The sequence below is a fragment of the Canis aureus genome, chromosome 4, assembly GCF_053574225.1.
Source record: "Canis aureus isolate CA01 chromosome 4, VMU_Caureus_v.1.0, whole genome shotgun sequence".
In the NCBI taxonomy this organism is placed as follows: domain Eukaryota; kingdom Metazoa; phylum Chordata; class Mammalia; order Carnivora; family Canidae; genus Canis; species Canis aureus.
In genome coordinates, this window is record NC_135614.1 from 7,553,821 (window position 1) to 7,570,118 (window position 16,298).

The window sequence follows — 16,298 nt, forward strand, 5'->3', positions numbered from 1 at the left end:
GATCCTGTGCTATTGGGATATCTACGGAGGCTTCCTCATGATGATGTAACAGACAGTTAACTGCCTTTCCAGCCCCTGTCCCCTCTCTGGATGATGAGGGTAGGGGTCAAAGTTCCAGGCTTCTCATCTGGTGACTAGCCACCATCCCGGACCACAGGCAGAGTTGCTGGTAGAACAAGACTCAGGAACTTAGAAAGGTTTTAGGAGCTCTGTGCCAGGAACCACCAGACAGAGACCCATGTGTATTTTGGGTTATCTCCCACTTAATCATCTTATTTCACAGTATCTCCTTCCTCCTATCAGGTAGACATCCAGGAAGGCAAGATCCCTAAGTGCCTGGAACAGTACCTGGTGAGCCTAAGTGCTCAATAAATACTTGCTCGAGAATGCAAGCCTCTCTCCTCTCTTTGGGTCACTTAGGGCCTTCCACAGTATACTGAGTGTATGTGAGACACTCAGAATTGTCTGTAAGTAAATGACTACAGAACTCATTTAAGTAACATGGGTCTATTTCCTTAAGACAATGAAATGATATCTTAGGCCTCTTGAAAATGGGTAACATCTTTAGAAATCTCCTCCTTTTACAGAGGAGGAGATAGACTCAGACATGGGAAGAAACGTGCCTTCCTTTGCACTCAGGGAGGACCTACTGAGCGCCAGGAATGCAACATGAGGCTGAGACAGTGCTCATTCTCCAGACCACGTTTTTGGGGAAACACACATGAAAACACATCATTTCCGCCCAAGGTGGTAAGTGCTGCAACAGAAGAATGGAATATTCCAATAGAAAGTGGTACACAACATGTCCTGGGAACCAGCAGGCAGAGGAGAAAGGGCAGGAACAAAGGGCACATGGGTGTGGGAAGACAGGAGCAGAGGCCCAGGCCCATAGGTACCCAGGTCATCTGGCCAAGGCAGCGCTCTTTCCCCAGGATATGGGCACCTCTCCAACCTCCCCTCCTCACATCCTCCCTGCACCGTGGATGGAAGGTCTCCTTCAGACTGTGTTGCAGACTCTGACCAGAGCCTGAATAAACAACAAGAGGCTTCCATAATGCTGAGTGGAGAGGGGGCTAAGGTGTCACTTTGAGTAAACAGCTTAACTTGGGTCCCTGTACCACTGCAGCAGTAACAAGGGACAAACATCATAATAGGCTTCAACCAACCTACCTTCCTTCCTTCCTTCCTTCTAGTTGAAATACATTACATGACTTTCAGGTGTAAAACACACCAATTTGACAAGTCTAAGCTTCACTTCTTATTTCTGACATGCAATCCACTGACTACCAGCAGAGAAATAAGAACTAGTTTTTATTGCATGTTTTTGCTGGCTCTGCTCTGCACCCACCAACCATGCTCATGTTGACTTCGCATTACCTGGGTCACTGAGTTACTGAGGAGCTTTCTGCCTAAAGCTCATCACCAGGTACCGATATGTGAATCTAAGCAGGATTCAGAATGCTGGCTTTCACTTCACAAAGCAAGTCAACCTTAGCCAGGGGACCCAATGGATAGCCAGTGAGGAAACACTGCTGATGTCAAACACAGCCCAATTAATCTCTCTGATATAAGAACTGATTCTGTTTTACAGATTAAGGAATAGAAACATGGATACAACCACAAAATGCAAGACTGCTGGTCTGATTCATGCCCAGGGACAGGATCACAGTCCTTTCAGCTGTACCTCCTCTGGCTCTAAATCCCCCTTCATCTTGTCCTTCACTTTGATCTTGGGTCAGGGGCATAGTCCTGTACCCACAGAGAACTGCCACCACCTCTGAGGACAAGGAGTCCACCTAGAATGAATGAATAAAGAAGTCAGAGCACAAACTGGGTGTGGGAGACAGAAGCATCATGGAAGTCTAGAGGACACCCCCACAGTTGCCTGCTTTTTGATAGAGACAACCCTTATCTCCCACTGGTAACAGATCCGGTGATCATGGCAGAGTCAGCAGAGAAGTTAAACACTTCAGTAGTCCATGGATTTGGCTACAGTTGGGATCGAATGATGTCTCTTGAGAATGAAATCTAGCACAGTGCAATTCCATGCCAAAGAGGGGGTATGATATAGACAGTCTCTCTGTCCCCAAAATGGACTCATAGTAAGTTGAACCACATGAAATCGCTGTATTTGTCAAAACAATCAAGCACCAGCAATTTCACACGCTCTAAGCTTAGAGTCCTCTTCTGTGCTACAGACGGCAGATGCTCTCCCCGCCAACAGCAGTCCAAGGAGTGGTGCCATAAAACAACTTGTCCTGAAAGGCACCAGACTTTCCACTAGGTTACTGGTACAACAGAAAATGATATTCTTGACAAGATTTACAGTTAAGTCATAAAAGCAAACACGTAATTTCTTTCACGTTATTGTCATTTATAATCTCAACAGTATGTTCCAAGGGTCATAAAATAGGCATAGATAACAGCAAATTTATAGATCTGAAAAAAAAACCCTTCAAAATGCTAAAGAATGGATGTTTTATAGACAGGGATGGGTTTGCACAGTGAGCACAAGTACATACTCCTTTTCCATTACTGGGTGGAAATGTTTCTAGGATCCATTACACATTTCTCCATCTTCTTAAATGGAGGCATATTGAAAGTATTATTCTTGATTCTTTAGGATATCTATTACTCTACTGTGCTCTAAAATAATGACGTCTTATTCATGCATATGAAGTTGTAGGTTGCAATGGCCAACATGTAAAAGTCCTGTTTCTTGTGCTCCTATGTTTGTTTTTTGTTTGTTCTGTCAGTGCAACTAAAACACACACACACACACACACACACACACACAAACCACACAAAACAGTACTTCTGTGTTAGTTCGCTAGGGCTGCATAAAAAAAGTAGCACAGACTGGGTGACTCGAATAACAGCTGGAGGCTGGAAGTTCAGGATCAAGGTGTTGGCAGGGCTGCTGTCTTCTGAGGCCTCTTTCCTTGACTTGCACATGGTACCTTCTCATTGTGTCCTCATTTAAAACTTTATCACTTCTTTAAAGGTCCTGTCTCCAAATAAATAGTCCCATTTAAAAGTATAGGGGTTAGGACTTCATCACATGAACTCTGGAGCCACATTCAGCCCATAACCACTTCCCCTGCCTCAACCCTATGCAGATTTTAAGCTCTTAACCCAGACATGTCTGGATTCAAATCAAGGCCACACTTCTAGTTTTGTGACCTAGGTAAGGTCACTCAACCAAAATTTTAGTTTTAGCCTCTAGAGTGAGGATAATGACACTTGAGATGGTATACATAGCGAGTTCAATAAAAGTTTCCCTGTAAAAATACCACTTTATTTTTCTGATTTTTAAACTATTTCTCTTTTCATGACCTTTCACTTAGGCTTGCCCATAGCTGTGCCTTTCCTTCTTCAATTTGCTAGAGGCTTCTAACCCAGATTATTGAATTTGTTAGAACCAAACATAAAGGCTCAAAGTCAAGACCAAAGGCTCTCCTGTGAATAAAGAGTGTAACCTTCAGCACGCGGTGGGATTTCAGATCTCTTCCAGCTGATAGTCTGCTTGTCTGTTTCTGGAGGAATTTCTTTCCTCGTTGGCATTTCTGTTTCAGGTATAATACAGCATTTACCACACATGTGAGATGGGGTAATTCTAATGTGAGGTGTGGCTTTGTCAGCATTAAAAAAAAAAAAAAAAAAAAGAGGCAGTGTCACAAATTTGACCAGAAACTAGTGACATTCTTTGATAAACAATCATTTGCTTTGGAAGTGGCTGGGGTGGTAGCAACTAATTTAAATACTGCATACCACTGAAAAAACAGCACCAGATAGTCTCAGATGCTGATGGGACTTCTAGAAAGTTTTCCAAAAGGAAGCACAGCCCTTAGCCCTCCTCAGAGAAACTTAAGAGTTCCTTCTAAGTCTCATTCTAGAGCAGGGTTTGGCAAATTATTTTCTGCAAAAGGCCAAGCATTAAACGTTTAGGTTTTGTGGACATGCATGGGTTCTATCACAAATACTCAACTTTGCCATGGTAGTGGGGAAGTAGCCATACGTGACACAAGATCAAATGGCTGTGTCCACCAACACAAACTTTCTATGGACACTAAAATTTGGTTTTTGTGAAACTCTCATGTGTCCACAAATATTACTTTTCTTTTGATTTCTTTTCAGCCATCTGAAAATAGGAATACTGTTCTTAGCTTGGGCTGCACAAAAACAGGTGGTGAGTTAGATTTGGCCCAGAAGCCATCATTTGCCCACCGTTCTTAGCTTGCAAAAGCTCAATATGGATTTGTTGTTAACAATAACCCATTTCTCCTACAGTTTGAAAACTAAAGTTCAACCTGGCACCCCCATTGCCTTCTCCCACCTTGTCTTCCTGTAAACAGCCAATGCTGTAGCAGCTCCCTGCCTGACTAGATCAAAGGCCACTGTAAAACAAACCAAATCAAGTTCCTTTTCTGAGCATTCATTCATTCATTCATTCACTGATTTGGTTCTACACCCAGAGTAGAGTCCAATGTGGGGCTTGAACTCACGACCTTGAGATCCAGACCTGAGCTGAGATCAACAGTTGGACACTGAACCAATGAAGCCACCCAAGTGCCCCTCTGAGCATTTCAAATAAGGTTTAAAATCTCTCTGCGTAAAAAGGGATCAGGCGGTGTCCTGATGCAAGGCAACAGGCTTGCAGCTGACAGCAACCGGACTCAAGCCATTTTTCGGACCCGCATTTACAATGCAGCAAAAGGAAATGGCAGCCTTATAGTCAACCGCCCACGAAACTGTATTTTTACCAAACATTAGTGTGTTAGGGGGTTGAATAAAGAAGCAAACTTACAGTAAACAGACATGACAAATTGTTTTTAATTATTTCTTACTTCCTTAGTCTCACCTAGACATTCCTTAATCTTTGAAAAAAAATCACAGTATAAAAGTTATGTGGGAAATACCTCAGTCTATAATGCCTTTTATCTTTATACAGCCCTTCCCTCTGAAAAGGTAAAAGTGTACTACACTCTTCCCTTCCACTCCCATACAGTCCCCAGGTAGGTGTTCCTGTACCTTTTTTTTTTTTTTTTAATCCAAGAGAAGTAAAGAGATGGTCGGTTGTTCGAAATAATTCAGAGTCCTTGGCAGAGCAGAGATTGAAGACAACATCCCTGAATCACTGACCTAAGTCTCCTTCCAAAGAGATCATGAAGACTTTGCCTGGCTCCTCACAGAAATGGGAACTTGTCCTTTCCGAGATGAGAAGATTCGTCCATGAGCACATTCACTGTATTACCATGATTTCTACCAAGAACAGCAACTCTTTAACACCCACCGTTACCAAGCCAGGGTAACAACTAGATCAGTGATTTGCCATCCACAGTGCTAGAAGAATTCAACCAAACCACAGCATGTCTTACATCTCCCTGAAAGAGAAGCATGAACCACAATTCCACTTCAAGTTGTCTGATATTTTCCCAGAAACTATGTTTCTAGTACTGAAGCAGACTAGCTTCATTGACAAATTGTCTGACCCCCTGCCACAACACCAGTGCGTTGATACCACAGGGAACATCCCAATGTATTAGATCGTGGGTCCACACAAAACCAGTAGAAGAGCATCTTTGATCTAGAGAATTCTGAAGCTTACTGGAACTCTAATTGAACTGATAAAGTCAATTCTATCCATGACAAGAATTCATTGATTTGCTAACTGTACAAACCAAGCGGCACATTTTTTTTATCTAGTTTATCCTTAAGTGCCCCTTGTACCGATTTCCTAAATGAACTCTTGTTTTACATGAATACAGACTTTCTTAGGAACTAAATGTAATCTGAATACCAATAATAAGACATCTAATCCCACTTCTTTCTTTTTTAACCGGAACTGCAGTTTTCCTACCTTAAAAAAAAGGTAGGAGAGAGAACCTGGGAAGTAACTCTTTAGTCATGATATAAACTCATATTTTTGAGGTTTAATTGGCTGCATATCACAAGATTCGGCAGAGCAGTGTCAGTCATGGAAAATCCCACCCAGCAAAAGCAAACACATTCTTTTCCTCACAATATTCTTATCCTGTTGCCTTTAAAATACCACTATGAAAACACTAAAGTGATAATTACTCTTCACAAGGTTTCCTCAACATTGTGACCCAATTGTGGAGCTTCTGTAGCTGGGTGAAAACACTCAGTTCCGCAGAGGATGAATGATTCTCAATTTAGGACAAATGTACTTCAAAGGAAAAGCATGGTGACTTCTAAATGATCCCCGGATCCCAGCTCCCTAAAGACCATGGAAGTAGCACTTGTCAAAATAAAACTTAAAGACTGATGTCGGCAGAATTGAAAAGCCAGCAAGTCCTGTTTGTTTAGCGCCAAGTTTAACATAGTTTCTACAATATCATAACGCAAGCTCATATTCTGTTTACTCCAATTTAGTACCGCACCCCAGACTTCTAAATCATTGTTTTCACAGGATCTATACTGAAAGTGGACTATTACTCAGTACCACTTATAACCAAAACAATCCACTGGGTTTAGCCCAAAGGGAGTGCAAACAACCCTGGGAGGTGCAGAGGGGGTGGAGTGAAGAAAGAACTGTTGTCACACAAAGTTGATTCACCTGCTAGGGAGGTGGGGGTGGGGCGGGTACAGTCTTCCTGGCAGGGATCACAGCGGCCCAAATTCCAGGACTACCCTGGTAACTAGTAAGTGTGTGACCTTGTTCAAGCCAAGATGGATTGTTCAAAGATTTGATCTTCTGGATAAAAAGGGGACTTCGCTGAAGGTTCTTTGAGATACTTTCCAGGGTTCAAGTATCAACTTATAACTATCTCCAACCAAGTGTGAGTGCCCCACTTAGCCGCTGGGGAAATTCAGCCTTCATTCATCTAATCCGGCAAAGGAAGGGCGCCCTGGGGCACTCGCCGGCCTGCGCTTTCACCCGAGGACGCTCCTCCTATTCGTGAGCTTCCTGCGGGCTAAGTAGTGCGGTGAAGTGTCCCTGCGAAGTTTAAGGGTGGCCTTGCACACCTGAAGTTGAAAAAACTGCTGAATCAGGGTGCCCCCATTTTGCCAGATCAGAGGCAATCGGATGCTCCCTTCCCTCAGCCTTCCTCCAATTCTGAAAAGAAACCAGATCCGCCGGTCTGCTCGGACAGAGGTCACCTGCCAAGAGCACAGTGATGTCACTCGGCTGCCCCTACCACCGCCCCCAAAACAGCAAAGAGCCGAGAAATCTATGCATCACCAAAAGGGAGGGCACCCTCGGGAAGGTGACCCTTCGGCGCAGCCTCGGCCCTGCGGGACGGGGTCAGGGAGGAAGGTGGGCGCACCCGAAGCAACCGCGGGGCGGCCGGGATGCTCCAGATGCCGACCGGACAGTCGGCGCTGGGTACCGCGAAACGGGGACGCAGCCCGTGGAGCCCGAGCGGCCACCCAGGCCGGAGCCTTTAGGGACCACTTCCCGGGAGTTACCGGCCGCAACACCCAAGGCGCGCTCCGTGGCCACCCCGCCGGCTTCCGGCTCCGCGGGCTGTGCGCGCCGCGGGGGGGGGGGGGGCTGGGGAGGCTGGGGGGGCCGAGGGGCCCGGGCGGCCGGAGCGGGGGGGGCCGGGGCCGGGGGCGGGGCCGGGGCAGAGCGGCCGGGGTGGCCCTCGGCGGCGGGCCTCTACCTGTGGTGGACAGCACGGTGCTGGCGAAGAAGAGCGCGGAGGTGAAGTCCCAGTTCCAGTTGCCCGAGGCGTTGCTGAGCACCGACACGCCGTAGTTGCTGGCCTCCAGCACGCGGCCCAAGAACTGCTCGAGCTGCTGCTCCGACAGGCACTCGTGCTCCTCCAGGAAGCGCCGCTTCAGCTTGCGCAGCTCCTGGCGCAGCAGGTCCTCGTAGGGCAGCTCCACCGACGAGAAGACTACGGCGCCGAACACCAGGTAGAGCAGGTAGCCGAGCACCAGGAAGCCGAAGCACCAGGCCGAGCGGTGCCGCTCCACCAGGCGCACGCACGAGCTGCCGGCCAGGGACTGCAGCATCTTCCCCCGCCGCCGCCGCCGCCGCCGCCGCCGCCACAGCCCAGGCCCACGCCGCAGACCGGCCCGAGCGCGGCCCGCCGCCCCGCCGGCCCTCGGCCCCGCCCCGGCCCCGCCCCGCCGGCCCTCGGCCCCGCCCCGGCCCCGCCCACGGCCCGGCCCCGCCCCGCCCCGCCGGCCCTCGGCCCCGCCCCGGCCCCGCCCCTCCGGCCCTCGGCCCCGCCCCCGCCCCGCCCCGGCCCCGCCCCCGCCCCCACGCGCGCCCTCGACGCTCCCCGGCGGCGCCGTCTGCCTGCGATTGGCTCGCCCGGGGGAGGTTTTCCTTCCTTCTTTTCCTGTTTCCCCGCAATAGAAACGGCCCCGGTGATGTGGCGCTGACGTGGTCGGCGGCTCAGGTAACCCGGGAGTCGGCCGAGACCGCGTGGCAAACTTGGCCCGAGCGCCGGGGCTGGGCGCGGGGCCCGCGGGGTGGGCGCGGCGCGCGGGTGCCCGGACCCCCGCCCGCCGCCGCAGACACGCGCTGCCCTCCCGGGAGCTGCAGCCCGGCCCGGCGGGCCGCGGGCGGGGTGTGACGGCCCGGCCCGGGGGGCGGTGCGCTGCCTGTCCAAGCCTCCGCCCGGTGCCCGCTACACCTGCTGCCCACCTAGGTCCCACCTATTTCTTCTTAACCTCCACAGCCTGTATGGCAAAATAGCGAGCGCTAGGATGCTTTCCTTCGTCTGCCTTGTTGGCCAAGGCTCGAGCCATCTGGTGCCAATGATGATGGTGAAAATATCAAAACCTCGGGGTTGGGGCATAGAAGCCTCCTCCCACTCAAGAATCTGAGAGCAAAGGAGAGTTTGAGAAAAGTCACATTTCTGAACTCTCGCTTTTTAAAATGAAGAGGGAAGCAAAGTTAACAGGAGAAACTGAGCTTTCCCGAGTGTTCTTTTTAAGGTGACAGCGTCAGTGTCACCACTTGACTGTGGGTGAGAGTAAAAACCAGTGCACCCTTTTGGAAAGGCAATTTGGCAATACATTTCCAGAACCTTGAGGTGTTTCTGTACTCTGACTCCATGATGTGTCCTAAGAAAAAATCATCAGGCAAAGATTTATAGACAAGGCTATTCATAAATAGTACACGTATATTATATACAGGCGACACATATGTGTGCACGTATTATGAAGATAAGAGTCAGGAACAATCAAAATGCTCCAAGTAGGGGAATGGTTTGATAAATTATGTTATCTCTACAGCGTGGATATCATGTAGCTATTAAAGATGTATTTGAAGCCTGCTGAAGCATACTTGATCTTACTTATTGAAGATACACAGTCTTACGTCTAGAATCTCAAATACATAAACTGGCTCCCAACAGTTGTCTTTGAGTGATAGTGGAGTACATAGGTGACTTTTATTTCTAGTACATTTTTATAATTTTATAATTTTCTGCAGAAATGTTTTTTTCCTATGCAGTAGATTAGGCAGATACAGTTCTATTTTACAATACAAAATACAAATATTTTACATATTTGAGATTCTCCCAGCTGAGCCTGACCTGACTCATGAGATATAACACAGTTGCTATTTTCAACCATCAGGTTTTCAGATAGCTGTTTGTACACTGACAGATACCCAGAGCAGCATGCATCTAGATTATGCTGAACTTTACAAATCATCATTACAAGGTTTCTTCAGATGAATTTGTCATTGTCTCCCGAATTTCACTTCTCTGACTTAGACCTCTGCCCTAGGTCCATATTACAACTAGGCCAGGGATCCCAAATACTTTTTTTTTATTTTTTTATTTTTTATTGGTGTTCAATTTACTAACATACAGAATAACCCCCAGTGCCTGTCACCCATTCACTCCCACCCCCCGCCCTCCTCCCCTTCTACCACCCCTAGTTCGTTTCCCAGAGTTAGCAGTCTTTACGTTCTGTCTCCCTTTCTGATATTTCCCACACATTTCTTCCCCCTTCCCTTATATTCCCTTTCACTATTATTTATATTCCCCACATGAATGAGAACATATAATGTTTGTCCTTCTCCGACTGGCTTACTTCACTCAGCATAATACCCTCCAGTTCCATCCACGTTGAAGCAAATGGTGGGTATTTGTCATTTCTAATAGCTGAGTAATATTCCATTGTATACATAAACCACATCTTCTTTATCCATTCATCTTTCGATGGACACCGAGGCTCCTTCCACAGTTTGGCTATCGTGGCCATTGCTGCTATAAACATCGGGGTGCAGGTGTCCCGGCGTTTCATTGCATCTGTATCTTTGGGGTAAATCCCCAACAGTGCAATTGCTGGGTCGTAGGGCAGGTATATTTTTAACTGTTTGAAGAACCTCCACACAGTTTTCCAGAGTGGCTGCACCAGTTCACATTCCCACCAATAGTGTAAGAGGGTTCCCTTTTCTCCACATCCTCTCCAACATTTGTTGTTTCCTGCCTTGTTAATTTTCCCCATTCTCACTGGTGTGAGGTGGTATCTCATTGTGGTTTTGATTTGTATTTCCCTGATGGCAAGTGATGCAGAGCATTTTCTCATGTGCATGTTGGCCATGTCTATGTCTTCCTCTGTGAGATTTCTCTTCATGTCTTTTGCCCATTTCATGATTGGATTGTTTGTTTCTTTGGTGTTGAGTTTAATAAGTTCTTTATAGATCTTGGAAACTAGCCCTTTATCTGATATGTCATTTGCAAATACCTTCTCCCATTCTGTAGGTTGTCTTTGAGTTTTGTTGACTGTATCCTTTGCTGTGCAAAAGCTTCTTATCTTGATGAAGTCCCAATAGTTCATTTTTGCTTTTGTTTCTTTTGCCTTCGTGGATGTATCTTGCAAGAAGTTACTATGGCCGAGTTCAAAAAGGGTGTTGCCTGTGTTCTTCTCTAGGATTTTGATGGAATCTTGTCTCACATTTAGATCTTTCATCCATTTTGAGTTTATCTTTGTGTATGGTGAAAGAGAGTGGTCTAGTTTCATTCTTCTGCATGTGGATGTCCAATTTTCCCAGCACCATTTATTGAAGAGACTGTCTTTCTTCCAATGGATAGTCTTTCCTCCTTTATCGAATATTAGTTGCCCATAAAGTTGAGGGTCCACTTCTGGATTCTCTATTCTGTTCCACTGATCTATGTGTCTGTTTTTGTGCCAGTACCACACTGTCTTGATGACCACAGCTTTGTAGTACAACCTGAAATCTGGCATTGAGATGCCCCCAGATATGGTTTTCTTTTTTAAAATTCCCCTGGCTATTCGGGGTCTTTTCTGATTCCACACAAATCTTAAAATAATTTGTTCTAACTCTCTGAAGAAAGTCCATGGTATTTTGATAGGGATTGCATTAAACGTGTATATTGCCCTGGGTAACATTGACATTTTCACAATATTAATTCTGCCAATCCATGAGCATGGAATATTTTTCCATCTCTTTGTGTCTTCCTCAATTTCTTTCAGAAGTGTTCTATAGTTTTGAGGGTATAGATCCTTTACATCTTTGGTTAGGTTTATTCCTAGGTATCTTATGCTTTTGGGTGCAATTGTAAATGGGATTGACTCCTTAATTTCTCTTTCTTCAGTCTCATTGTTAGTGTATAGAAATGCCACCGATTTCTGGGCATTGATTTTGTATCCTGACACGCTACCAAATTGCTGTATGAGTTCTAGCAATCTTGGGGTGGAGACTTTTGGGTTTTCTATGTAGAGTATCATGTCATCGGCGAAGAGGGAGAGTTTGACTTCTTTGCCAATTTGAATGCCTTTAATGTCTTTTTGTTGTCTGATTGCTGAGGCTAGGACTTCCAGTACTATGTTGAACAGCAGTGGTGAGAGTGGACATCCCTGTCTTGTTCCTGATCTTAGGGGAAAGGCTCCCAGTGCTTCCCCATTGAGAATGATATTTGCTGTGGGCTTTTCATAGATGGCTTTTAAGATGTCGAGGAATGTTCCCTCTATCCCTACACTCTGAAGAGTTTTGATCAGGAATGGATGCTGTATTTTGTCAAATGCTTTCTCTGCATCCAATGAGAGGATCATATGGTTCTTGGTTTTTCTCTTGCTGATATGATGAATCACATTGATTGTTTTACAGGTGTTGAACAAGCCTTGTGTCCCAGGGATAAATCCTACTTGGTCATGGTGAATAATTTTTTTAATGTACTGTTGGATCCTATTGGCCAGTATCTTGTTGAGAATTTTTGCATCCATGTTCATCAGGGATATTGGTCTGTAATTCTCCTTTTTGGTGGGGTCTTTGTCTGGTTTTGGAATTAAGGTGATGCTGGCCTCATAGAACGAATTTGGAAGTACTCCATCTCTTTCTATCTTTCCAAACAGCTTTAGGAGAATAGGTATGGTTTCTTCTCCCAAATACTTTTAAATCATATGTTACCATCAGACTATGGTAGAAATTGGAAATATGATAGGAGTGGTCTGGTAGGGACCAGACGTAGGTGTTGCCCAGCAAGGTGAGATCTGTTGAGTGGAGCCTGGAGGTGGGTGGGCTAAAGAACACAAGTATTTCTGTGGTTTTGGCTCTCATAGTTGACCTGAATCTTGAGAATAGAGGTTGGCTGCCTCCCTTCCTCTTCTCAGCCCACTGCTCTGGACATGTCGCTCACCTGTCTTCAGGGAAGTTAGCAATCTCAGCAATGTCAGGTCTAGGACTTCTGTGGGCTGGCTACTTCCCTCTTGTGACCATGCAAACTGGAACTGACATCTCTGCCACCCTATACCTGCCTCAGCATGACAGAGATCATCCCATGTATTTCTCAGAAAAAAAAAAAAAAGGAATATGGAAGAAAACTCAGAGGAAAGGGTGGAGATTCACAAGAAGGGAGCAAGGGTGGGATGGGAGGGAATATGGAAGAAAAACTCAGAGGAAAGGGTGGAGGAATATGGAAGAAAACTCAGGGAAAAAAAAAGGAATATGGAAGAAAACTCAGAGGAAAGGGTGGAGATTCACAAGAAGGGAGCAAGGGTGGGATGGGAGGGGATGCAGTGGGTGTGAGAGGCAGTGGGGCTGTTTTCTGCATTGGTGTTCACGTTAATTGACATAATTTGGAGACAAGTGATCAAGCTTTGTGAAAAACAAATCTTGCACTGGCACAGAGCCTTGCAAGTTAATCAGACAGAGAGATAATGATGTAAATGATCACTATTGTGCTGTATGATAATAAGACATCAATGACACGCAGTTTATGTGACTAGGCTTAATTCTCTCAACAGGTTGAGATGATGAGAACAATTTGTAGAGATTGTAGCTCTATAGGAAAGTCGTTCACTTTCTAAAAGTGAAATTCACAAACACAGTGTTAGGGAAACCCAGCCAATCAGCAGCAAGGACAAAATATTAGCGTTTGTAATTCCTTTTCTGGCTTTATACCCCCAAAGAGTTGAAAGCAGGAACTCTAAGAGGCATTTGTGCACCCATGTTCACAGCATTATTGACAATAGTCAAGGGGAGGAAGCACCCAAGTGTCCACCAATAGCTGAATGGGTAAGCAAAATGTAGTATAAACTTACAATGATGGAAGTTTGCATCTTACAAAAATCTTACACCTTACAAAAATACAATGGAGTATTTTTCAGCCTTAAAAAATAATGCAATTCTGACGCATGCTATACTATGAACTTGAGGATATTGTCTTAAGCAAAATAAGCCAATTGCAAAGGGTAAAACCTGTATGATTCCACTTACATAAGATATTTAGAGTAGTCAAACTCAAGTTTGAATGAATTGTGGTTGCCAGGGGCTGAGAAGAAAGGGAAGTGGGGAGTTAGTGTCTAATAGGGATGGACAGAGTTTCAATTTTGCAAGATAAAAAATACTGGAGATGGATGGTGGTGGTTGTACAAAATAATATGAATGTGCTTTTGGTGCAACTGAACGCAAACTTAAAAATAGCCATGATAGTAAATTTTGTGTTATGTATATTTTATCATAATTTTTTAAAATGTTGGCATTTGGGTTGGCAGTAGGAATGCAGTCCTTAAGAGTGAGCTGAAGCTATCCCACCAGCCAACAAACTGTATCCCTAATGTGGGTCTTTGAAGTTGACATCTTTAACTTCTGGAGAGTGTTGGACAGTCTGTGGGGTGAGGGTGCTCAGTACAAGGAATCTCAGTGACATGGCCCATACCCCCATGAGATATACCTGGCTGATGATGGGTCTGGAAACTCAGCTTAGAGAAATGGCAGGGGTATTCCAGGCATTTGCCTTGAAGAAAGAAAATTTAGGATGATGTGATGGCTACATGCAGAGAAAAAATAGGCAAATTTATTTTGCGTGTCTTCCAAGGGCAAAGCTAGGACTAACGGGTGAAAGATACAAGGTATAGGATTTAGAAATTCCTGTAAGAGAGAACGTTCTAATTATGACTGGACTGCCAACGGAATGAGCTGCCTCTAGAAACAATGAGCTCCAGCCATGAGGTTCAAGCAGAAGGCAAACAATCGCAAATTAGAAAGATACAATGGAGGGCACTTAGCCTATTAAGGTTCTTAACAAATCTGAGATCTTGCAGTTGTAGCGTCTACAAGGTCAGGTGTATGGGGAGGACAGGTGTGGAACAAGTAAAACACAAAATTACCCTGAGGTGCCTCCGAAAATTGTGGATTCCTAGCCAGGAATCCCAACCTGCTCCAGCCTTGAGCCGCTAACTCCTGGCGGTGCCCAGCCCCCTGGCTTCTCTGTTGTCTTTGACAAAGGGTGTTGCCACGTCCACTTACTGTGGTCCACCATGTGAGAAACGCAGATCAGGTTCAGCCCGTGGGTGGGTCTGGTGGTGGAGTAGCAAGCAGCAGATGACTCCCCTTCAGGTCCTCCTGCCTACGCACACCTGTGACACACTGTCCACCCTGGCCTGAACAATGTTCCTAATTTCCCTGCTCTCAGCTCTGTCTCTTAAGCAGGCCTCCGATCACATGTTACCTGTGAGTGCTAAAGCATAATCGATCCCTGCTCACTTTTTATTTATGGGTGCCAGAAATAAGGAAGGAAAGGGGAGAAAGATGGAAGCAAGAGATTGAATAGAAGGGGGAGACGCTGAAACTTAAAAAAAAAAAATTTTTTTTAGTTAAAAGAAGAGCCACTGTAGAGAGTATTCTGATGACATCCACTGCTCTACCCTGCCATGCATGTTGGAAAGGACCCCCAGCAGCACACTTACCTCCCCCACTGTCCCCTGCCTCTGAGCTCCTGCTGATCTGAGCTGTGGTCACCTCACAGTTAACTCAGCGATTACGCTCTCCAAAACCAGGTCATGTGTCTCAGCAATCTGAAATGGGCTCCCCCAGTCTTTGTTATTCCATGATTTCAGATGGTTATGGTGTGGGAGATTATGGCCCTAATACTGGAAAAGAGAGAGAAAGAAGTGTTGGGCAATTTTTTTTCCCTCCTGGAGTGGTCCAGCCTGGATGTTGGCTCTCATCAGTGCTCCCCCTAAGTGACAGCCCCTGGCCAGCAAGCTCTTTGATGGCTTGGCACAATGCACTTCATAAGCTATTGTGTTTGCACCTGGGGCACCAAGTGTCTTCCGGGAAGCTTTCCAGCAGAGTGGCTTTATTCTTGAGGTCAGTGGTTTACCTTTTCAAGAACCTACCTACTCAGACAGAAAAAGACTGAGATTGCCCCACCAAACCCCCCCAAACTTTAGGTCCAGGACTCCAAATGAAGTCTGTAAACTTCTGAGTTTGCTTTAGTAGTACCTCCTCTCCATCCTAGTATAGTTTAATTCCTCCCGTATCACATGCCACTTCCACTTAAACCTTCCTGTATTGCAAGACCTCATCCAGAGCTACCATTTAGGCCACCTTTTTAAACTACCAAACTAGGGGTGCCCGGTAGTGTAGTTCCTTAAGTGTCTGACTCATGGTTGCAGCTCAGGTCATGAGGTGGAGCAGAGCATCATCAGCTCAGTGCAGAGTTGGCTTGGGATTTTCTTTCCCTCTCTGTCTGCTCCTCCCCCCTGCTCATTCTCTCTCTCTCTCTCTCTCTCTCTCTCTCTCTCTCTCCCTCTCCCTCTCCCTCTCCCTCTCCCTCTCTCTTTCTCTCTCTCAAATAAATAAATCTTTAAAAAAAAACTAAATGCACAAAACCCTATCTCTCTTCCCTCTGAATTCATCTACATACATTATCTGTTTGCGTGTCCAGGTCCCTAACATACCCCTTCCAGTGTCATTATTTTTATGAGTGCAGTTGACCCTTGAACAACATGGGTTTGAACTTCCTAGGTCAACTTATGTATGTTTTTTTTCTATACAATGCAGTACTGTAAATATATTTTCCTTATGATTTTCTTAATATTTTCTGTAGCTTTAT

The 16,298-nt window shown here is 45.7% G+C and overlaps 1 protein-coding gene and 1 long non-coding RNA gene across 3 annotated transcripts in view; one reads left to right on the forward strand and one right to left on the reverse strand.

Moving 5' to 3' along the window:
* KCNK1 (potassium two pore domain channel subfamily K member 1) overlaps positions 1-8,044 on the reverse strand; it is a 42,797-nt gene extending 34,753 nt beyond the window's left edge. Inside the window, exon 1 of the mRNA XM_077894476.1 lies at positions 7,632-8,044. Coding sequence (XP_077750602.1) covers positions 7,632-7,986 — 355 coding nt within the window. The 5' untranslated portion in view covers positions 7,987-8,044. The remainder of the gene's footprint in view (positions 1-7,631) is intronic.
* A 203-nt stretch (positions 8,045-8,247) lies between these two features.
* The window catches only part of LOC144312128 (uncharacterized), a 52,025-nt gene continuing 43,974 nt past the window's right edge, over positions 8,248-16,298 (forward strand). For both annotated transcript variants that reach the window (XR_013377568.1, XR_013377569.1), the window contains exon 1: positions 8,248-8,378. This is a non-coding gene — a long non-coding RNA (uncharacterized LOC144312128). The remainder of the gene's footprint in view (positions 8,379-16,298) is intronic.